Source organism: Sorghum bicolor, chromosome 2 (assembly GCF_000003195.3).
Source record: "Sorghum bicolor cultivar BTx623 chromosome 2, Sorghum_bicolor_NCBIv3, whole genome shotgun sequence".
Lineage (NCBI taxonomy): Eukaryota > Viridiplantae > Streptophyta > Magnoliopsida > Poales > Poaceae > Sorghum > Sorghum bicolor.
In genome coordinates this window covers 7,097,980-7,122,859 of record NC_012871.2, presented here as the reverse complement: position 1 = coordinate 7,122,859, position 24,880 = coordinate 7,097,980, and the positions used below count along the sequence as shown (strand labels likewise).

Sequence of the window (24,880 nt, the reverse complement as noted above, 5' to 3'; positions counted from 1 at the left end):
ATCTTTGTAATTCTCTCTATAATTTGTGTCCATGCCGTTTATCGATTTTCCTTGTGGAATAATTCTTTTTGCAAATGAACAACTCTGTTTTTAGTCTTCTTTTTAATGCCTATCTAAGAATATCTTTCATTCCCAGATTCAAAAGATGTCTAAGCCAAATTGTCAAATCTGGCTCAGTTTATGCCCAAAGACTTACTTTGGAGTGCGTTTAGCTTTTCTTATTACGTATATTCCTTCTGTCCTTCCATTCTCAAATAGGAAGGTGCATGTGAAGCTTCATTCTCGTCCGTATTTTTATGGTGACACGATAAACAATCGTGCTCTTCAGTTTTTTTTTCAAGAATTACACGTAGATGTTCACAATATGCATGCACACTTATCTCTATGAACACATATATATAAACCTATCCTGAGCATGGGCAGATCCATAGTCAATACATTGGCTGCGGCCGCACCCAGAGAAAAATAAAAAACAGAGTAAGTGCTAAATTTTCACTATATTTGCACCTAGATGTCACAAAGTCTTGCACCCATAAAAGGCGAGTGCACCTCCTTGGATTTGCTCTAGCTCCGCCACTGCTTATCACCTTCGAAGGATTGAGTCAAGAGATGTTAAAATTCATATACGCAAACCCTACTGCTAAAACCTTCAAATTTATATAATAATAAATAAAATAACAACATTTATAATACCAGTAAGTATTATTATATTCTTCATAAATTATACTTTCATACTATAACTATTTATTCTCTCTATAATTTTGATCAAACTTGAGATATTTTTTTACTCTCGAGAAAGTTGGAAAGTGAGTACTACAAAAGATAACTAACTCCGTGGGCTAAGGTCATCCGATCTTTTGTCATTGAAAAAAGAAAAAATCCACATTACCTCTTCAACTTTTTACTAAAGTCTATTTTCCTCCCTGAACTCTGGAAACGGGTAAATCACCTCCATGACTTTTAAAACTGTTCATTTTACCTCCTTAACCGATTATAAGCAGCTTTCAAAGGCGTTTTTTATATTTTAGCTGATTCTTTGAAAAAATCATAGTAACTTACAGAAAAATCATTAAATAAAAAATTTAATTTTTTTGGACTCCAAATGAGTCTACACAATGGACATATAATATGGTATGTTTAATATAATTTTTTTGCTGTAGTCTTAGATCTATGTTTTTCTGCAATTAATACATAGGTGCAATTTCGATGGTGTAAGAGTGGTGAAACTTTTATAGTGGAATAATTATAATACATGCTTAAGCTGTAGTAAAAATTTCACTTATTGAATCGTGGATCATGTAATAAGTTTATGTATTGTCGCGCGCTATGATCTGTGGGCCGTTCTGGGCCTGTTACATATATAGCCTGGGCTGCCGCTGGATTGAATACTTTTCCACAAGATAGATAGCGAGCCCCCTTGCTTCACCGCTGTCTCGCTTTCCTTCTCCCGTTCACCCCCCACCTGCAACAAGTTCCTCTCCCGTGGCAACGACTGGGCGACGCTTCCGCCGCCGCCGCCGCCTCCTCCTCCTACGCAGATTCCCAGTTCTTCGCCGGTCCCTTCGCCGCGAAAGAGCAACCACTAGGTATGACTACCCCTTCTCTTCCCTTAGCTGCCGTGCGAAACGAGCACCCAAACCCTAACTCCAGCTATTTGGCTATTCGTATTCGGATCTGATCTAGTACATGGGTATACATGTATTGCGCCTACTGGCTTCGATTTGTTTCGCAAAAATTATAGGGTGTATAGCGGTATACGCATGTCCTTTACTGGTTCCGCGCCTGCTTGCCTCGAGCGCAAAAATCATACTGGATTTTAGATTTCTGGACTGTTTTTTATTGGTTATAAATTCTACTTTATCCTCGTTTGTTTTGAGCGGTTCGCTTGCCACTTAAGCTATAACTTGCGTCGAAAATATGTTTCAGGCTAAATCTGCGAGCGGGGCATCTCCATCAAGTGACTGGTGCTAATTATGCGATCTTCATGGGCTGACTCAGTTGCGAACGCCGAGGAATCGGCGCCCGCGACTGCTGCTGCTAACGGCTCTGTTGTGACTCATGGCAACTCGCGCCCCACGCGCAGCTCCTACGTGCCTCCTCACCTCCGCGGCCGGCCAGCTGGTGCCGGCTTTGACACCCAAGCGGGCCTAGTAGCACCGGCACAAGGTGGACCACTGCCCTCGGCTGCCGCACAACCTTCTGGTCAGGGTGCTGCTGTTGGTGGCCCTCGCTGGGCTGGCATTGTGAATGGTGGTGGTGGCAGCGTTGGTGCTCCTCGCCAGGGTTATGGTGGTGCTGGCGGGGGCGGAGGACGTGGTGCTTGGAACTCCCGTCCTGGGGGTTGGGACCGCAGAGACCGTGAGCCCGATCCTTTTGCCAAAGCTGAGGCTGAAGAAGTTGACTTTGAGGGCCAGGAGAATACTGGCATCAATTTTGATGCCTATGAAGACATCCCTGTTGAGACCAGTGGTCATGACGTTCCTGCACCAGCCAACACATTTGCAGAGATTGATTTGGGTGACGCATTGAATGAGAATATCCGGAGGTGCAAGTATGTGAAACCAACACCAGTGCAGCGTTACGCCATCCCAATCTCCATTGCTGGGCGGGATCTCATGGCCTGCGCACAGACTGGATCCGGAAAAACTGCTGCATTCTGTTTCCCAATCATCAGTGGCATCTTGAAGTCTCCAAGGCCACAACAGAGGTCGCGGAGCTCAAGGACTGCTTTTCCTCTGGCTCTGATCTTATCACCAACTCGTGAGCTTTCAGTCCAAGTATGTCAAACCAATAAACATTTAGTCACTAATAATTTTTGTAGATCTTGTTTTTCTTCTAACAATTGATGCCTTAGATCCATGAAGAAGCAAGGAAGTTTGCATACCAGACTGGTGTCAGAGTTGTGGTTGCATATGGTGGTGCACCAATAACTAACCAGGTATCTGTTTTGTTGATGATGTGTTTCTATTGTTATTGCTTGTATATTAATTGCTGCATATCTCTTCACATTTTTTTGTTTGGTAGTTATTGTGGCTCCTTCCAGTTTAAATTATCGATGTTTTTTTTTTCAGTTTGGATTTTTTAACAATATCAATTGCTGTAAACTTTGTTTTTTTACATTCTTTTCTACTGTAAGAATGAAATGGTACATGGCAATTGATGTAAAATATTGTAGTTGTATTGTACTGCAAGGAAGAAAAAGGTGCCATGACTCTCATATTGCTATTGGAGAATCAACATTGGTTGTTCTAGTGTAACAAAAGTAGATTCAAAGTATTCTTTTGCTAGTTGCCATGCCACATCAAGTATATGGATATCTGGATATGAAAGCAAACATGTCTTGAATCACTAGTTGCATCATTATTTTTTCTTATGTATCAGAATGTTGTGGTGTCATTGGGTTATTGATTTTTGGTCTACACTACTAATGAAATGTGAAAATCATCTTTGTTTATAATGTATTTCTTGAAATATTGCAGCTGAGGGACTTAGAGAGAGGTGTGGAAATCCTTGTGGCAACTCCTGGTCGCTTAATGGATCTGTTGGAGAGGGCTAGAGTCTCACTGCAATCGATAAGGTATTTAGCTCTCGATGAAGCTGATCGTATGCTTGATATGGGTTTTGAGCCACAGATACGTAAAATTGTTGAGGGAATGGACATGCCTCAACGTGGTGAGAGGCAGACAATGCTGTTTAGTGCGACATTCCCAAAAGAGATACAGGTTTGTTTCTTTCCTGTTCTCTTTCCACCCTTCAAGTAATGTCATGTATTCTGTTGTGTCTATTATTACTCTAGTGGTTTCATAGACTTGAAGCAACCAATGGATATGCAGTGCCTACACTGTATGATTGCATGTGTAGTCGTTTCTTCTCTTGGTTTCCTTCATCACAATGACTGTGTGCTTGATACACAAAAAATGTGTTTAATGTCAGTTCTAATGCGTTAAATTCTTGCGATCAATCATGGTTTAATCAGAAAATTATTAATTTATGGAAGACAGACCTTATTTTTTTTTTCTATTTCTGGCATAGTATGTTTTTTTGAACAAGGGTCTGACTAATTGTTTTAGAGCTATGGAGGCTATGTTTGCAATGCAATACTGCTGAGTTTCACAACTATATGATGCAAGGGCCACCATAAAATGTAGAATTTTTGCTGAAAATATTTGTGTTCCTTTTCATTTCCTACGTAAATATTTGTTATGAAGAAGCTGTAAAGAAAATGAAGTACCTTTCTGTCCTTATTTACCTCTCCTATGTACTTCCAAAACTTCTTCAGTATTATCATGCATTATTTTCTCTTGGAGAAGTGCAACACAGTTAATTGATGGTACATGAAAATGGTATGATGGTCATGACTCAAATGTGGGGATTATATAAACTTGGTTACCCCCCACAGGTCGAGTTTTTTCATAACGGTATAGTGGTGTTTCCCAAAGCATTTTGTGGTTAATTTCTGCTATTATAGGATCTTTATCACAAGTTGTTCGCTGTAGAATAGTTTGGTTTTATAGGAGTTGTGTGCTGAATATTATATATATATTGTTATGCAGAGGATGGCTGCGGATTTCCTTGCTGATTACATCTTTCTTGCTGTTGGGAGAGTTGGTTCAAGCACCGATTTGATTGTTCAGAGGGTGGAGTTTGTCCTTGATTCAGACAAACGAAGCTACCTCATGGACCTTCTTCATGCACAAAAGGCTAATGGCACACATGGAAAGGTACTATATTTTTCAGGATTTGTTGTTATGTTATTGGGTTGAAGTTTCTAACACCTATTAAACTTAATGGTTATATCCTACTATTTTGTATATTATTATTTCCTAACTTGTTCACAGTTTTCATGGCACTTTATCTTTTTTTTCTTTGTTTGATGCAGCACGCTCTTACTTTGGTCTTTGTGGAGACAAAGAGGGGGGCTGATGCTCTGGAGGACTGGCTTTTTAGAAATGGATTCCCTGCAACTAGCATTCATGGAGACAGGACACAGCAGGTAGGTTGTTGGTTTCATGGTTTGACTACCTTGCATGCTTTTTTTTACATTGCAATCAATAGCGCATGTGCATACTTATTTAATCACTTAGTATCTTCGTAAGATAATAATATGAGTAATCGATTGTGCAATTTGATTTGTTATTAATGCTAGTATATCATTAGAAAAGAGTACATATATCAGATGCAATTTTGTTACCTATGTGTTTTGTGACATTATTGTGTATCTGCTTAATGAATAAAGCTCAAAAATCAAAATCTGAGCATCCAATTAATAAAACTCAACTCTAAAGTTTGCAATCTTTTCTGTTTCTTCAGCACGTTAAAAGGTGCCATTGATGTGTACATTTGAAATTTCAATTATTGTTTTTATTGGAATGTTATTAGGGTGTTGATTACATCTAGCAATTTGAATACAAAAGAACACATCTTCTGGCGCTGTTATTTCATTTGCCGAAAAATCACTGCTTTCTTCTTTGGTGCTTCTGACCTGTAGAGTTAATTGTTAGTACAATTCATGAGTAGAAAGATAATGAGTTGCATATTCAGAAAATAGATTCACTTCTCATCCACATGGACTGCTGAATTTTTATTGCTATTGCTTTAATGATATGGCTATTATGTAACCTTAATGTTCGAGATTCCTTGATACTTGGTTGACCATATTACTGTTTGTTCTTTATGCAGGAAAGGGAGCATGCACTTAGGTCCTTCAAGAGTGGAGCAACTCCCATCCTTGTGGCGACTGATGTTGCTGCTCGTGGTCTTGACATACCGCATGTTGCCCATGTGATTAATTTTGACCTCCCTAATGATATAGATGATTATGTTCATCGGATTGGAAGGACCGGACGTGCTGGGAAATCTGGTCTGGCGACTGCATTCTTCAACGAGAGCAACACTACACTTGCAAGGCCGTTGAGTGATCTCATGAAAGAGGCCAACCAGGAGGTTCCTAAGTGGCTTGAGGGGTACGCCGCCCGTTCAGCCTATGGAGGCGGAGGTGGTAGAAACCGCAGACAAGGTGGCGGTGCCAGATTTGGTGGCCGTGATTTCCGGCGAGATAGGGGCAGTGGTGGAGGGTATGGTGGTGGTTCCTTTGGAGGAGGTGGCGGTGGTGGTGGATATGGGGGATCATCAGGATACGGTGGTGGCTATGGCGGCGGCGGTGGCAGCGGCTATGGTGGTGGTCAGAGTATGAGTTCTTGGGACTAAACCAGACTCTAAGCGAAAAATGGGTCAACCATGATCAATTAGTCCCTGTTGGGTGGAACGAATGCTTGGAATTTGTTGCTTGACTTGACGAGTACGGTGTCGGGAAATGTCCCCTTTGCCTTGGTTCTGGTTAAATCTTGTGTTTTGTGTTGTACTAGGGATTGGCTTATGTTATTATCTGAATTGGTGGGTTCTTCTACGCCTCATGCTTGTGCTGTCTCTTTTCACGGAATATCTGTTTGCATTTTATATCATTTGTTTACTCCCAATCATAGATATAATTTCATTTGAGTTTGTCATTTAAATCTTGACCACCATCACTATCAAAACTTCAGTATAAACATAACATTGGTGTTACGAAACTTCTTATAGAACAAACTTTTATGTAGACACTCGTTGTCTAAGATAATATATTTTTATAGATGTTTGTTGGTTATATGAGTAAAATGTTCATAGGACAAACCTATATGGATTTATATTATATATGATGATGGAAGGATCTATATTTGTGATGAGAGGAAAGTTTTCAGATGTTGACTTTCATGGGATTATATTTGTGATTGTTCAGGGTAATATTTGTAATAGGGAAAGTTGATGTTATTTGTTCTCAGGGTAGCTCAAGCTTTGTTTCTGCTATTTTCTGGCAATCTCTGCTGATGTGGGGAACGCCGACTTTTCATTTGCTATGACTATGAGCATGACATTGGCCTTTTGTTATTCTCCTGATCATATTCATTGGCATCCCAAACGTATCAAAGTTATCGCTTATTTTCGTTTGAGAAATTTGGGACAAATTAATGGGCACAACTTGTCCGCTGATTCTTCAACATTAGTCGGTTCAGACCTCTGCTTAGTTTCATCCAAGCTTCATCCTGGTCATGGATAGTGTTGAATATGTTTCAAATTCAGTTTCCGACGGAGCGAAGCGGAGGTCCGTCACGGTACATATATCCAAATTAGGGTTCCACCGAATACATGATCTTGTAAGCCGTGCGTACGGCGTTGTAACTCAAGTGACCGTTGTAACTCAAGTGACTAGTGTTTTGCTGGCTGACGTCCGTGGTTTTTTCCCTTCGCATTGGAGGGGTTTCCACGTTAAATCTTGTGTCTCCGCTGTGTTTTGATCTTGTGTTTTTTGTTGTTTATCCGCCGTTATTCACAACAGATAAATCACCTAGGTTCAGGTCCATGACAATCGTCCTATGAAGACTCGCTTTCGCTATGGCTCCGGTGGGTTTCATTTCCCTAACCAACTGCCTATGAGTCGCTGGCTCATTCTTCAACAGGCACATGGTCAGAGTATGTTCTGTTTCACTACCCACTTGGGGTTCTTTTCACCTTTTCCTCACTATCCACTTGAGATTCTTTTCACCTTTTCCTCACCGTATTACTTAGCGTGGGTCATGGAGTATTCAACTTTGCAAGGTGGTCCTTGCTGATTCACACGGGAGCTATTGGTCATTAAGGAGTATTTAGCCTTGCAAGGTGATCTTTGTTGATTCACACGGGATTTTACGTGCCTCGAGTATTGATTAGTGGATACAAATACGGTAGAAGAGCTCTATTGGGTAAGCAAAATACAGTAACGTTGGAATACACAACTAGGTCTTGGTAAAATACACAACCGTGTCTTCAAGACATCAAGTGCAAATGTGTAAGTAATAAGGATGAATAATTATTCTCATATTTAATTAGATCCAGAAAAAAAGAGCTCTTTGTCGTACTACTATGCTTCACCCTTGTTATTATAGTTAAAAGAAAATAGAGGGAGTATTCTTTTTCAAAAAATCCAAATCAGACTATGATTGAAGATATGCCGACCAAGAAAACAAAAGATTTTTTTTTTGAACAAGGGCGCAAATATTTCATAACCAATGTTCATCAATTTATGCTGAACTCTATAAGAACCAAAATATTGGAAACAACATTATTCGGACAATACCGTGGAAAAGCAGAGAATGTTGCTTTCCAATTCATGGTCCGCCAAACAAGATGGTTCAAAAAAGTAATTACAATTTAGCCTAATTTCGAGGATCTAAGCAGACCCTAGAGTTAACTTTGATCCGATTGGTATGCGAGAAATAAGATCAGGGGAAAAACAACAAATGCAAACTCGGTGTACGGTGGTCCTCACATTTTTGACGCAGAAATTAACATAAATCCATATAGGTTTGTCCTACAGACATTTAACTCTTAATAAATAAAAGTGTGATTTATAAAAAGTTTTAGTAATCCAGTGTTATTTTGTTAATCTATATTAAGAGCAAAATCCACCGCCGGTCCCTGAACTTGGCTGACGGTGTCATCTAGGTCCCTAAACTTTTAAAGTGGTATCTGTGAGTCCATAAACTTGACATACGGTGTTATCTAGATCCCTAAAATTTCAAGGTAATCACCACATGTTCCTAAACTTGGCCATTGGTGTCATTCCAGTCCCTGAACTTTCAAGATGATGACTGCAGGTCCCTAAACTTGGCAAGCGGTATCATCCTTGCCAACTAGGGTCTAACATACTCTATAAGCTGTTATGTGTTAATTAATCAAGCATTATTTATCTAATATTTATCATGAAAATATAAATTATATAAAATAATTTATATCAACAAAAAATAAATTAAAGTGTTAAAATAATTTACACAACAAATATATTAGGTTTAATTTGAAGTAAAAAAATAGTAAAATTAATTAAATATTTATGTATCATTGATGGTATTACAAAATAATATTAAAATTTCTATATATAGTATTAAAAGTTTTCTCTATTAAATTTTACTTCTAATTTTAGTATTATTTTTTAAATTTTAATAGTATTATTATAGAAGTAACTTTTCTCTGTTATTAATACTATTACATTATTATTAAATATTTTAATACCATAATACTACTATTAAAAGCTTTAATACTATAATACTACTATGAAAGGTTAACTTTTCTCTATTATTAATACTATCACATTATTATTAAATATTTTAATACCATAATACTACTATTAAAGTTTTAATACTATAATACTACTATTAAATGTTACTTCTATAATAACATTATTAAAAGTTTTAAAATAATACTAAAATTAGAAGTAACTTTTAATAGAGAAAACTTTTAATACTATAGGAATTTTAATATTATTTTGTAATACTATCAATGATACATAAATATTTAATTAATTTTACTATTTTTATACTTTAGTTTAAACCTAATATATTTGTTATTGTAAATTAGTTTAATACTTTAATTTGTTTTTTATTGATGTAAATACTTTTATATATTTCTGATAAATATGAGATAAATAATGATTGATTAATTGACACATGTTGGATTCACGTTAGCTTATAGAGTAGGTTAGACTATGTTTGGATAGGGATGATACCGCTTGCAAAGTTTAGAGACCTGTGGTGATTACTTTAAATGTTCAGGGACTAGAATGACATCACCGGCCAAGTTTAGGGAACTGTGGTGATTACCTTGAAAGTTTAGAGATCACTTTAGAAGTTTAGGGACCTAGATGACACCGTCCGCCAAATTCAAGGACCAGCGGTGGATTTTACTCCTATATTAAACTCTAGCTCGTGCTCGTGCTCACCCTTGCCATGGGTTGATCTACACTATACAGGGCTAAAAACTAGTCCAATTAGTTGAGGTTGACCAGCCACTAAATAGCAAGAGATTTGGGTACAAGATTAGTCCACCAATTAGTTCTCTGTTTAGATAGGTTAGATATAAATATTAGTTGACTAACAATTAGCCCTATAGATCCATATAAATCCTTATTTGTCCTACAATCTAGTGGACGCGGCTACGTGGCATTGGCATGGAGAAACGGTGAGGTTGACACTTGACGTGTGCACCTAGTGACGTGTGCAAGGGCTCAAAGTAAAAAGAAAAAAGAAAAAAAAAAGAGAAAGAGTGGCTGGTTTAGACAACAACACTGATTATTGGTGTGCCTTCTAATAAACGGACACAATAGTTGATCGTTTTGTGACTGTTATCCTCAAATGCTTGTGAGTTTGTGAAATTTACACTAACTTTTAACACCAGTTTAGATATAGATTCCACATCCACACATTATATAATTCATATGCGTGGATCACGATCTGCGATTTTATATCATCAAAAGAGTAGAAGAAACCCTTGCTGTCGTGCTTACATATCACTATATCAGGGCGCTAATAAGCTACTGTACCATTATTTCATCTGCACTGTCAAGCTAAGCTATCCAGTGACTGGCCATGGAGGAAACCCAAGAAGCTCTCCACATCGTCGTGTTCCCATGGCTGGCCTTCGGCCACATGACATTCCTGGATCTCTCCAAGCGTCACCTTCGTCTCCACGCCGACGAACGCTGCCGGGCTGGGCGCAGTCCCGCCGGAGCTCGCAGCGCGTCTACGCGTCGTCAAGCTCGACTGGACCTGCCTGCCGTCGAGGGAATCCCCGAAGGCGCCGAGTCGACCGCCGACGTCCCGCCGGAGAAGGTCGAGCTCCTCAAGAAGGCGTTCGACGGTCTCGCCGTGCCGTTCGAGCGCCTTGTCACCGAGGGCTGTGCTGCCGCCGCCGCCGGCGAGTCCGAGGCGGCCGCGTTCTCGAGGTAGCCCGACCGGATCATCCTCGACTTCGCTCAAAACTGGATTTGGCCAATCGCTGAAGAGCACAAGATCGCGTGCGCCATGCTGCTCATCTTCCCGGTAGGCGTCGTCGGCTCGAAGCAGCAGAACGAGGCGCAGCCACGCACGACGACGGAGGAGTTCATGGTCCAGCCGCTGTGGATACCGTTCCCGACTACCATGACCTTCTCCCGCCACGAGGCGGAGTGGATCGCCGCCGCGTTCCGGCCCAACGCCTCCGGCAGTGTCCGACGTGGACCGCTTCACTACTGGATTCTGAAATTCCCCATAACTGTCAGGGAAATATAGAAACCATCAGGGAAATAAGAAAAATATTTTTTCTAATCGTGCACCGTCAAGGAATAACCGTCAGGGCTAGCGTCAGGGAAATTTATTTTAATTTCTTTGTCAGTACACCATCTCCAACAGTTTGCTATTTCTCATCTGCCAAATCATGTGTTTTAGCAAGGTGCTATAATTTTTTACCAAGTTGAAAAGAAGTCATCTCCACCAATTTGCTATATCTCACTTGCCAAATAAAAAAAAGAGGATAGCCCACCGAATCGGTTGTTGACCAGAGACGACGTCTTCTCTTCATTTGCCTTCCTTTCCATTAAAAAAAGAGGACAGTGCTGCCTTCCCTTCCATCACCTCCCTCGGATTTCATGGCCAGAGACGACAGTGCTGCCGCTGGTGCCGGCACCCGTTCCGAGCCACGTCTACCTGCCCGCGTGGTACCGCGTATACGACCGCCTCGTGAAGATGTTACGCCAGGCATATGCGCAGATCGAGGAACTCATCGTCGAGCGTGAGCACCTCATCACCAAGCTCCAGTTCTGCAGAGCGACTGCAGCGAGCGGAAGGAGATCTTCTAGGCCTGCCTCCATCGCAGCGTGCGGGAAGAGGTCGCGGAATTCTCCGACTGCTCCGAGAGGCGCGGGCGAGCGATGGCAAGCCGCATACGCGCACGGCTCCGACGGATAGCAAATGGGACAAGATGGCAAGCAAGTTTAGCAAACTGTTGGAGAACGTTTTTTCCATGTTTCAAATTTTGAAGTTTAGCAAGTCATATACCAAACTGTTGGAGATGTCCGTCAGGTTAACTATTAAACCGTCAGAGTATATATGTCAAAAAAGTATTGTTACAGTCAGGAAAATTAGTTTTCTTGACGGTTAGGTACCGACAAAGTAAAAGGTTAATTTCCCTGTCGGTTCTCAAAACCGTCAAGGTATATATATACCCTGTCAAGGAAATTTGAAACGTCAGGAAATTTTAAGTTTCGAGCCGTGTTCTGGCAGCTGCACCACACGAGCTGCCGCCTCATCGTCCACCGCAGCTGCCCCGAGGCAGAGCCGCGTCTGTTCCCGCTTGTCACAGACCTCTTCACCAAGCCCGTCGTTCCCGCGGGCCTCCTCATGCCCGAGGACGACGACGCCGGGGGCGGTGACGACGACGACGGGTCCGGCTTCTCTGACGCCATGCGGTGGCTAGACGAGCAGCCCAAGCAGTCGGTCATCTACGTGGCGATCGGTAGCGAGGCCCCGGTCGACGTCGAGGTGCCGAGGGACGACGCTGATGGATCGTTCCGTAGGGACGCCGTCGCGGCGGTGGTGCGGCGTGTGATGGCGGAGGATGAGGGGGTGGAGCTCGCGCGCAATGCCAGGGAGATGCAGAAGGTGGTCGGCGACAGGGCAAAGCAGGACTGCAGGAGCAGTACGTGGATGAACTTGTGGACTATTTGCAGAGCTACAAATAAGATTCTTATTCAAGTCCTCCTCAAACTCTTAAAATGCCCACCTGCACCAGCTCATTTGATGATGGGGGAAGTTGAAATTATTGTTTTCGGGATAGCTTAGCTCCGTTTATTTTATTTTCGGTCAATCTCTTATCTCTGCCTCAAAAATGTGGTGAAAATGCCGACTTTGCATTTTCTACGAGCATGGCATTGGTATTTGCTATTCCCACGATGTTATTCATTGGCATCCTGTTGACAGGAAAAAAGATCAGGGGAGGTTACATTTGAACTTGAGGTGTCGGAAGTTCCCACGTGTCCAAAACGACTCTTGTCTCTGGTGGTTGCTCCTTTGTCGAAAGTTCCAGCATATGTTGGTAGTTTTGACGGGCACTGCGCGAGGGTTGCTCCACATCAGAAGTTCCAACATATGCTTCAAGGGTCAGAACTATATATCTAAACTTTTGACTCTCGTTGAAAGTTCCAACGATGTTCCACGTATGAGCCCAGTTTTTATAGTTCTAGCCGGACTCCTCTAAACTCGTGGAAAACTTGCAGATTACATCTTGGGACGATTTTCTAGTGGTATGAGACCACCCCTAAAGGAAAATAGACCCTATGGCTCATATAGTTTGTCTTTCAGTGTTTGATGATTAGCATGATTACTTGGACTAACGACATTTGCTATGGATGCAAGGTAGAATTAAGCAAAGTGATTATCCAAATGATCAACACCTCAAGCAAGACATCAAAAGCCATGTCAAAGACCTACAAGAAATGCTATAAGTCCAAGACACAAAGTAGAAGCCCGGAAGTAAAGGCACAAACAAATTTCAAGCCATTGAAGCCAAGACAAAAGGGATGGATAAATTGGTTATCTCATGACTTATCTGCTCAAATTGACATGATATCAGCTCAGAGTTGTAGGGATCTTCATTAGCTTTCCAAAAAAGTCGAAGATCATCAAAATCGGAGTTCGAAGCTAAAAATTATGCCCAAAATACGAAAGTGGGTCGTGCTGGAAAAAAAGGACAGCGGATTAATCCATTGCTACACACAATTAATCCGGTGCAACACACAATTAATCCAGTGTTCACTAAACTAAAATGAACAGTGGCACCACATAGTCTGGTGCTTCTTCTTTAAGACCACCGGATCATCTCAGAAAAGTGTCAAACGAACCATCAGATGGTAAGTACCGGATCATCCGGTGCTTTGTAGAAAGCTGCAGATTCATCACCAACGGCTAGTTTTCGTGTTGGGAGCTGTAAATACTCCCTTGGCTGGCCATTTGATGGGTGTAGGAGTTGAGGGCCAAAGGAGTTGAGACCCAGTGCTCTTGTCATCATAGTGCTTAGTGAAATCACTTGGCGATTAATATAGGTGCTTTGCGAAGTGTTTAGACTAGTTAGGCCATAGCTAAAAGCGTGCTTGCTCTAGGTTTAGGTCTAGTGTTAGTGAGGTTTACATACCTCTTGCTCATTCGGTGCTTGTACACACCATTTTTATGCTCGGAGGGGTTTATAGTCCTGTGAGGTCATACCAACCATGTTTGTGGTTTCTGCCACTATGTACCAGACGGAAAGGGAAAGATGGTAGAAGCTGTCCAAGAGAGGCCAAACCCACTTGTGTGTGGGGATGGCCCGAGGGCTATCTATGGTGTTACCTGACCGGGAGCTTGGCCTTTGTGAAGGCATCCTTGCAAAGGGGCTTCAATGAGAACTACGGGAAATCATGAGCTTGTCGATACCTCAATAAAAATACCGGAATCGTCTATAAGAGTTTATAATCTCTAACTCTCTTTAGCTTCCGTATTTATGTGCTTATTTTTCTAGCTTAGTTTGATAGGCTAGTTGATAGAATTGGAAGCTAAGTTGCATAACTCTTTTACGGTATAGATAGTAGCACACCTAGCTAAACCTTAGTTGCACATCTAGGTAGCTTCTTTATTGTATATGTTTTGACTAGGGGAAAATTAGAGGCCATATAGTTTTTTTAAAAAAATATTTTTTAAGTAGTCTAATTCATCCCCTCTTAGATGTCGCGGTTCCTTCAATCCTCTCACTATATATAAGAGGATCGTGACAGACAGAGGTACCCCAATACAAAATCGTCAAAATCAATATATATTTACTTTTTACCTCCAAACCCTATCTCTTCTAACTTGATGTCCCGTATTTCTTTTGATGAGATTTGTAGTGTTCTAGTAGGTGTCCTTGTCGATACTACGACACTCCCGTTGTGTGTTTCCTACGGGTGTTTATAATATTTTGGGCAAAGACCAAAGAATCATCATTAAATATATGTCTCATTGATTTACTGGCCGGCCTCATCATTTTATATCTTTCTCTATTGGGTTACCTAAGCTAGCCCGTGTGCAATCTAAACCCTACAAAGTGACCTATGCGTCCCAATCGGATCTTGTTTTTTTTTATTGCCTCAACTTTTGATTACAAGCTGTAATATTTGAACTCATGCACCAACCCACACCACACACAGACGCCCTAACACACTCACATTCCTAGTGCGTAAGTTAGACCTATAACCGATATCTAAGGCTATAAGAATAGTTCAGCTGGTGCGTAATTAGATCATAGTTACCACTTACTTTCTTTAAGAAAATCGGACTAAATTACTATAAGCACCCACCATTTGGTCCCGTGGATACAAATATGGCAAAAGAGTTCCGTTGAGTAAGCAGAATACAGTAACCTTGACCCCGCGGTAAAGCAAGGTAAAATACACAACCAGGTCTTTGAAAAAAACAGCCCAAAGTGTTGCAAACATGTAATTCCAATACAACTGAACGATTGACCTCAGCAATTGCAAATATATAAAGCTGAATAATTAGCCTCATTTGTAATATGCAAACATTCAAAGAGCTGTACGTTGCCGTTTGCCAACAGTTGTCAGACTCTGTCGGCGTCGTCCGCTTGGAGATCTGGAGAAAGATATGACAATGGTGTGGCCCAACGGCAACCATGGGACATGGGAACACCAATACTGCTAGCACACATTTACCGTAGATCAGAGTTTGAACTCAACTAGCTAGCCATTGTATATATAACTGCTTTAATCTTTTTTGTTTCCTTCTTTGTCTCCTGAATGGTACCTTCACCTCCTCCCCTTGTTAGCCTTTTTTTGCTTCCCTTTTTTTTGTTTTGCTGTAATTTGCTGCAACTTTTGCAACCTCCTAGGTTGCTTTAATAATAATTTTCAGTAGGGGCTCTTCTGCCTCTCCTGTTCTTTTCCAAAAAAAAAAAACCTAGCTAGCCATTGCATGTCTGTCTGTCTACGATGGTGACTTGATTTGCTGTTGTTTCCATCTGAATCTGAATTGATGGCTGCATGCACAACTCATGTGTGCATCTGAGTAGGTCAGGATTGATTCACGTTAAATGTTGGTACCAATTAAGTAATGAGCCTATCCATCTACCATTCGTGTGTTTTCCTCCCACCCACATTCGACTTTTTTCTTCACAATAAGTAATGAGTTTGTCCACCCACCATTCGTGTGTTTCCTTACCACTCCACAATCTATTTGTTTTTCTTCACAGTGTTTCTCTTCATCCTCCAGTCCCGCTACCACTTCTGCTTGTCCTTTCGCCCCTGCCGCCAACCACGGCGGCCTCCCTCTTCCTCTCCCCCATCGCTGCCACCTTCTCTAGCTTCAGCGAGCTCTGCCGCTATCTTCTCCAACTCTGACGAGCCTTCTCGCCCTGACCTGGCCCGATCACCCGTACCACCGTTAGCTCCATGTTAAACCGTCCAGCGACCATTCATACTGCCTAGCCTGCTTGCCTCCCCCGGTCGGCCCCTTCCATACCCCCTAAGTTGAAGAAGAAAGAGGGGAAGAGCTCACCGGAGCCCAAGCCACTATCGTTGTTGTCTTCGTCTCCTGTGGAGCAACAGCCGGAGGAGGAGGATCGCGGCCCTGTTTGCTTGACTGATAAGCCATAACTAAAAGTACAATTCGCTGATTTATTATAAAAAAAACACTATTGAATGGCTGGTAGATTCGACATATAAGTTCAAACGAACAGGTTGTCGATGCCTACCTTGTCGGCGCCTGCAAGCTCGGCCGCCACCACCGCCACCGGAGGGGAGAGAGGAAGGAGCTGCGAGCTCGGCCGGGTGCCGGATCAGACGGCATGCTGCTCTTCATACGCATAAGACTCCAGAAATCACGTGTGGGGAGCTCCTAGAACACTTGGGTGTTCTGTAGCTTTGTCCTAAGTAATAGGAGGCGCTGGATCTTTATTTTAAGAAGAAAAGGCACACATCAATTATAAAAATTGATGGAGCCATTTTATAGTCAAAGTTTGGAATGGTTCACTGCAAGTAGCTTAAAATTCTTACTCTCTTCCTCTCAAAAAAAAAAACTACTCTCTTTAATAATGTATGTATGATTGAAGATGTGCCAACCAATAAAACAAATGGCTTTCAAGAAAGGGAGCAAATATTCCAGAACAAATGTTCTCCAATTTACACTGAATGATACAAGAACCAAATTCTCAGAGACAACATTATCCATGCAACATTAACACTGAAATGCCTGAATAAATCTTATTTGTAACGCTGCAAATAGTCCACAAGCTCATCCACGTACTGCTCTTGCTTTGCCCTGTCGCCGACCACCTTCTGCATCTCCCTGGCATTGCGCGCGAGCTCCTCGCCCTCATCCTCCGCCATCACACGCCGCACCGCCGCCGCGACGTCGTCCCTGCGGAACGATCCGTCAGCGTCGTCCCTCGGCACCTCGACGCCGACCCCTCTGGCGGCCATGGCTCGCGCGATGAGGCCCTGGTCCGTTATGAACGGCAGCATCACCAGCGGGAGGCCGAACCGGAAGAGGCTCTCCACGGTGGAGCCCCAGCCGCAGTGCGTCAGGAACGCGCCCACCGCGGCGTGCGCCAGCACGCGCACCTGCGGCACCCACCCGGCGCGCACCACCCCGCGCCCCGCCACGCGGGCCTCGAAACCGTCCGGCAGCAGCTCGCCGGAGTGGCCGACGGGCCGCCGGACCGCCCAGAGGAAGCGCGCGCCGGAGAGCTCCAGCCCGAACGCCAGCTCCCGCACCTGGTCCGCCGTCACCGGCGCCTCGCTCCCGAGCGCCACGTAGATGACCGACCGCTGCGGCTGCTCGTCCAGCCACCGCATGGCGTCAGAGAAGGACCGCCCGTCGTCACCGCCCCGGGCGTCTTCCTCGTCGTCGGGCAGGAGGAGGCTCGCGGGCACGGCGGGCTTGGCGAAGATGTCTGTTAGGAGCGGGAACAGACGCGGCTCCGCCTCGGGGCAGCTGCGGATGACGATGAGGCGGCAGCTCGGGTGATGCACCTGCCAGAAGCGGTCCACGTCGGACACGCCGGAGGCGTTGGGCCGGTACGCGGCGGCGATCCACTCCGCCTCGTGGCGGCGGAAGGACATGGTGGTCGGGAACGGTATCCACGGCGGCTGGACCATGAAGTCCTCCGTCGTCGTGCGTGGCTGCGCCTCGTTCTGCTGCTTCGAGCCGGCGAAGGCCAAGAAGCCTGCTGTGAAGATGAGGAACATGGCGCACGGGATCTTGCGTCGGCAGGGAAGACGTACAAGAAGGAAATTTAGAAAAACTAATACTGTAGCTTTTAGTCAGGACAGCACATATCTCTCTCTAATTTCTGCTAAGAACAGCATGATATAGAAAGATATAGTCAGTATCACTATCACCTTGTGTTCTTGAGCGATTGGCCAAATCCAGTTTTGAGCGAAGTCGAGGATGATCCAGTCGGGCTTCTTCGAGAACGCGGCCACCTCGGAGTCGCCGGCGGCGGCGGTGGCACAGCCCTTGGTGACAAGGCGCTCGAACGGCGCGGCGAGACCGTCGAACGCCTTCTTGAGGAGCTCGACCTTCTCCGGCGGGACGTCGGCCGTCGACTCGGCTCCGTCCGGGAGGCCCTCGACGGCAGGCAGGTCAAGCTTGACGACGCGTAGACGCGCTGCGAGCTCCGGCGGGACTGCGCCTAGCCTGGCAGCGTTCCTCGGCGTGGAGACGAAGGTGACGGCGTGGCCGCGCCGCGCCAGCCGCTTGGAGAGATCCAGGAATGGGATCATGTGACCGAACGCCAGCCATGGGAACACGACGATGTGGAGAGCTTCTTGGTCTTGGGTGTCCATGGCCACACCACTCTAGATGAGAAATGAGATGAGATGAGATGACAGTGCAGATGAAATGGTGCGGCAGCACCCTGATTTGATATCACCTGACAATGTTTTAAATAGCGAGCTAAGACGTTTAGCGGTTCATGTCTAAAACAGCTAATAGCGGAGCTAAATCGGGCTATAGCGGAATATAGCGGCTAAATTATACATGAACACAAATAGCGGCACTCTGCCTCAAAAAGCTATAGCGGGATATTTAAAACTATGCACCTGACACCAAATTAAAAGGTTTATTCTACTCAGATTAATTATTTGGATCGTGAAACACGCACTTGTGTTTACAATGTGTTTATCCGCCCACGGAGGCTGACGCGAGAACCACCTAAAAGGCTAGCGATAGGGGAAAAAATTGTGCAAGGACCATCCGTGCAGATGTATGGCTCTGAGGCGCGGTCCATAAGACATCTATGCATACGTTTAAGATGGTATCGTAAGTCGATCATGTATCAGCTAAACACAACATCTTGGTTGGATGCAGACTACCTAGATGATCCTAGCCTCCTAGGCACTAGCCAACCACTCTCATCAGTAGCACGTACATTCTGTTTAGTTGGCTTCCAATTCTTGCCCAACTAAAATCATGCCAAGCCAGAATTTAGGCTTGACCCGATTCTTTGGCATTGGACCAACAGCTGACTAAAATTTTTACGTTTCCATGATTTTGGTTGGGCAAAAATTAGAAACCAACCAAGCATACCCTTATTCCCCTTTTCTCTCCTCTAGTGGTTGTTGTGGTCATGACAAAAACGTGACACACTCACCACCGCTTGAACACTCGCTCTGAGTGACTGTTTCACAATTTTTTCAATAGAACACTTGTTACCTCTACAAACTAAACATATCTAACATATTGCGAAGACATTTATAGGTGTAACAAAGTTGGATGCAAAGGTGGAAGCTGAGGCGGCGCAGGCCACCTTGACACTTTGGAGAAGACCTTTTAGTCACTTAGAGACTATTTGGATGGCAGCCATCATTTGCCACCTGATGTGTGGTGCACTGTGGCGACGCCACAGCTTGTGGTGTGGAAATCGGCCGCCACAGAATGTGGCGAGTTTTGGCTCTGCATGAACTCTGGCCGCCTAAGTTGGCTCTTCAACCAAACAACTGATAAAAGTGGCATGGCGGCCACACATGTGGCGTAGCGTGTGAGGGCTGCCAACCAAACAACCCCTTACCTTCATAATCTCTCCCTTGCAGGTTAGCATGGAACCAGACGCGATGATGAGGACATCAACACCATCGATATATCCGCACCTACACCAGTTGGTTCTCTTACTCGTGCTCGTGCCCGTCAACTCAACCTTCAAACAATGGAGACACGTGCACTTTCGTGTTGCTCAGGAATAATGGACAAGATCAGCAAGGGAAGGTTCAACTGCATTCGGAATTTGAGGCAACACCAACTTCAAGGGCTGATTGCATATGGGAAGAGTGATAACTTAACAAAGGTGGTTGGAGGTCAGGTCCAAGCCTCCACAACATCCTCTATCAAGTTACCACGTCGCTTCTAAAGCAAGGAAACAAAGAGTCCAAACCCAACACGTTTTGGGAGTTGGATTCGGACTGGAAAATAACTCTAACTTGTATGGATCACCACGGCGTCATATGGACTCCAACTGGGACGTTCCTATACTTGTTGGAAAGCTCATGAAGTCTACTTTCCAATGGGTCCAACCACATATCTATGCAGCTTATGAGTCGGGCGCAGTCCTTGTTTTCGTGCCGACACCTTTTTCTGTTTTGGTGCTGCGTCACCCTATTTTGGACCAATGGCCCATGTATCAAGTTGAGTCCATTAGGGACGCGTCCTAGGGTTGGAGGACGACTCTAGCACCCCTTTGGTCGTCCTCCCCTCTATTTATTTACATCTAGAGCTGCCATGAACAACTGGGTTTTGATTAGATAAAGTTTAGCCTTCGCTACTTGCTTGTAAACGCGCGTGCTGATCCAGCCGCCCGTCTTCTTGTTTTCGAAACCCCACTTCATTAGAGATTGAGTTTGAAACCTTCATTTACATCTAGTAATTTAGTACTTGTCTACTTGTTCTTGCTGGTTCTTCGATTGCTTGCAGGACGAGTGCCCTAGTGGCCGGGTGTTGCGCTCCACAAGATCGTGACAGCCATTGGAGGCGGTGTATCGGTTGCTAAGGCGCGGCCTTGGAAGGCTGTAGTCGGGCCGTGAACGTCATCTCCATTCACTAATCGAGTTATCCAGCGCCTCTCATCGAAAGATCGGACGAAAACTCTAGTGGGTTCACATCAACTAGTCATGATGGCTCCAAGCCATCCGGACATTGAGATTGGTATATATCTCTATCTAAGAGCAACTTCATCAGATTGAGAAAAGAGATCTTTGGTTTCCTATATTTTTGCATAAAGAGTATTTAGGCAAAAAATATGGTTTAGAAATGATGTGGGATGAGTTGGATCTATTCTAGTTTTAAGGACTGGGTTGAACACATTTTATGATTGATTTGAGGGCTGAAGCCATTTCATTTTTTTTTTGTTTGAGCAATTGGGTGGGTTGAGTTGGATGGCATTTTACATGTTAGCTACTATTAGCTATGGAACTCATCTATCATCATTGGCCTGCATTGTCAACCACCTTCTTCTGCCTCCCGCCTCCCGTCGTCATTCTCATGCTGCAGCAGGGGCGGGGATAGCACGGGCGTCGGGACGAGGGCACGACCGGGAGTTTGACGTCGGATTAGACGAAGCGGAGATAGATGTAGATGGAGACAAAGGCCCATTCAACTAGGTTCGCTAGGTTTCTTCGTTTTGGCTAGATGGATCGAGTCCGTATCTACTGTAAATATACCCCGGTGGACTCTTAGGGTACTCCCAATGCAAGGAGTCCAAGACAATTAATTACATATTATTTATGGTATTTTGCTGATGTAGCACCGTATTTATTGAAAAAGAGGTAGAAAAAATAAGACTCCAAGTCCACATTGTCCGAGGTAATAAATAACTTTAGACTCTATGATAGAGTCTGCATTGTGAGTGACCTTAAACACATGAAATCTGAATCCACTCCATCACAACCTGAATGGACCCTGGTAACCGTGGGTCGATGTGTAGATGGCCATCGGGCCGGCCTGGCCCGGGCATGGACCAGGCACGGCCCGCTGGGGTTAGGCCGACACGGCATGTCATGCCTCACTAGGCCGTGCCTCTCCAGGCCTCGTACCTGACCACCAACCCAAGCATGGCACTACAGGCCAGAATTCGTGTCGGACCGGACGGTTGAGCATGCCCAAAACTGTAGGCTGTGCCGGCCCATGGCACAACACAGATCCAAAGAACAGAGAGAGAAGGGCAGTGCCGGTGGTGGAGGGGACTCGGCGAGCCGCAGAGAAGCAGAATCTCGAGGCTTGGGTGGGGCAGAGCACGAGCATGTTGTCCTCGCACCCCAAGCGCAGAGGGACTGGAGGAGAGGAGCCATCGTGGATGGCCGCCGACGCATTCATCCTCTGCAGTGCGCGAGGAGCCACTCGTCCATCATGCATTCCCGCCATCACGGAGGAGAGGCATCAGGAGAGGAAGAGTAGCATGCATGCGGATGCGGCCATGCGGCCAAGGAAAGAGAAGGCTGTGTCGTGCGCCCTACATATTCGATGAGGTGTCGGGCCTTCAACAGGCCCATGGCTTTTTTCGGGTCGTGACGTGCTGGCCCATGTGCCTGGGGTGTGGCCCAGGCACGGCCTGCTCTACCGTGCCGAGCCAGCCCGAGCCTGCTAGTTGTCTCGTGCCGGGCTAAAATAGCGTGCTTCGTGCCGAGCCATCGTGCTTCGGGTACGTGTCGCGGGCCCAAAAACGCCAAGATGGACACCAGCAGGACGAGGAAGATGGCGCCCGCGATCTACAGTAAATTAAGCAAGAAAAAAAATAAGATCTTTTTTAGTGGAGTAAAGTCCACTCCCAGTCCCTAAATTTGTACTGTCGTGTCGTACCGGTCCCTAAACTCACAAATCGTCCGTTTAAGTCCTCGAACTTGTTCGTCTCTGTCATTTCGGTCCACTTGTTCACCTGTGTCATCCCGGTCGGTAAACTTAAAAATCACTCAATTATGTCATCCTGGTCTCTAAACTTAGTTTTGAGCCTCATCTAGGTCAAAACAAAGTGATTTAAAAACTCTATATTAAAAAAAATTCATAACTTTTTTATATAAACTCAAATGAAGACAAATTTTATAGCAAAGTTATAGCCCTCAATGTGATCCATAACTTTGTAGTTGAATATTTTTTATTTGATGTCGTTTAGTGTAACAAAATTAAATTTTAAATTTTAAATTTCAAAATCTATAATCTTATAAAAAATTTTGAGACTCTAAATGATTTTAGTTTAAAAACTTTTCAACTACAAAGTTGTATATCGTGCTGCTGGCTACAATTTTGATATAAAGTTTATCTTTATTTGAGTTCATATGAAAAAGTTTTTAGATTCACCCTGTTTTGATCCAGATAAGTCTTAAAAATAAGTTTAGGGACCGGGATGACACAATTGAACAAGTTTGAGGACCTATATAAGAGATTTACACGTTTAAGGACCAGGATGACATAAACGAACAAGTTTAGGTACTTAAATAGTCGTTTTGCGAGTTTAGAGACCGGAATGACATCCCCGAACAAGTTTAGGAACCGGTGATAGACTTTACTCTTTTTAGTGTTAGGCGACGTCTCCGTCAACAGCGAAACGTTTATGGTAACTTCGTGGATCTCGAGATTTATTAGGTCAGTCCATCGAATGTGCCCATAAAGGTAGGATTTACGTGCGTGTGTTTATAGGGATGAGTATGCTTATGTTGTGAGTGTTTGTACTTTGTAATTTAAAAAAAAAACTGACGAGGATGGATCAGTAAATAATTTTAGAACTAAATTTTAACGGTTTATACAGGAGTAAACAAATCTCAGAAAACCGAGATATTTTTGTGGGAACACGGGTCACAAAATTTGTCGGCTACAGTGGAGCACAAGATATTGATATCCTCACTACCACCGCCGGCGGCGGCGTCGGCGCAGGACAGCCCGACGAGGTCGGCGAACGGCGCGGCAAGGCCATCGAACGCCTTCTTGGAAAGGCCGATCTTCTCGGGCGGGACGGCGGTGGACTCGGCGCCGTCCGGGAGGCCCAGCGCGACGACGCGGAGGCACGCGGACAGCTCCGGCGGGACGACGCCCACCCTGGCGGCGTTCCTCGGCGTAGACATGAAGGTGACGGCGTGGCCGCGCCGCGCCAGACGCTTGGAGAGCTCGAGAAACGGGATCATGTGGCCGAACGCCAGCCATGGGAACACCACGACGTGCAGATGATGAGGAGACGACGCGCCGCCTTCATGCTGCTGGGTTTCTGCCATGGCTGCTCCTGCTCAGCGAGCTGGCCATTGTTTGGAGCGAAATGCACAAGAGTAGAGGACTGAGAGCCATCTCCAAGAGATTAGCCAAAATTACTGATTTAGCTACTCTCTAAAATAGATTTGTCAAGAAAATATCAGAGTACTTCAACAAACTCTATAAAGGATGACTAGTGACGTAGGGTATCCAAAAGTAGAGAGCAAATAAGGTGGGATGGAGAGCTACTAAATTTGAAGAGCTACTACATTTGAAGAGTCATTTACAAAGTTTATTGGAGATGTTTTTCCTTCAACAATAGTCGAATTTACTTTTAGAAAATGATTTGGCGAATCTCTTAGAGATGTTTGGTTCTCCTTACTAAATTTTAGTTAGCTAAAACTATTTTAGCTATTCTTGAGTGATTAGTGGAAAACTATTTTAGTTTCTTTTTAGTTAGTATGTTTGAAAGGTTAGCTGTTAGAGTAACTCCAATAGATATGTTATTTATGCTATCTATGCTATTTTTACATTTTTAAAGCAAAAATTAAAGTCTAACAGGTATACTATATGGTCTGCTAAAATAGCAAGTTTGTTATTCCTAAATTTTCGCTTGACATATATAGCATATTGTCCTCACTAGCTATCCTATACAAAGACTGTTGTGAAATTCTATGTTTTGTGTGGGTTTTTTTTATTTTACACAATGGCTAAATCTTATAGTTTAGAATATAATTTTATCTAATCTCTTGGAGATACTCTTAAAGTAATTAAAGTTTAGCAATGCACTCACAATGCAAGACTCTATCACA

The 24,880-nt window shown here is 44.0% G+C and overlaps 2 protein-coding genes and 1 pseudogene across 2 annotated transcripts; 2 read left to right on the top strand and 1 right to left on the bottom strand.

Annotated features, from left to right (window-relative positions):
• Positions 1,394–6,476, top strand: LOC110432556 (DEAD-box ATP-dependent RNA helicase 52B-like). Its single transcript, XM_021453255.1, has 7 exons — positions 1,394–1,586; positions 1,927–2,777; positions 2,855–2,938; positions 3,480–3,722; positions 4,554–4,721; positions 4,880–4,993; positions 5,680–6,476. Exons 2-7 carry the CDS (start codon positions 1,974–1,976, stop codon positions 6,205–6,207), a joined length of 1,941 nt encoding a protein of 646 aa, XP_021308930.1. The 5' UTR covers positions 1,394–1,586; positions 1,927–1,973; the 3' UTR covers positions 6,208–6,476.
• Positions 10,434–24,880, top strand: part of LOC8078404 — a 29,064-nt pseudogene continuing 14,617 nt past the window's right edge.
• Positions 16,967–18,981, bottom strand: LOC8063682 (UDP-glycosyltransferase 91C1). The gene is made up of 2 exons (XM_002459471.2): positions 18,245–18,981; positions 16,967–18,103 (listed from the first exon to the last, which is right to left on the bottom strand). Exons 1-2 carry the CDS (start codon positions 18,689–18,691, stop codon positions 17,105–17,107), a joined length of 1,446 nt encoding a protein of 481 aa, XP_002459516.1. The 5' UTR covers positions 18,692–18,981; the 3' UTR covers positions 16,967–17,104.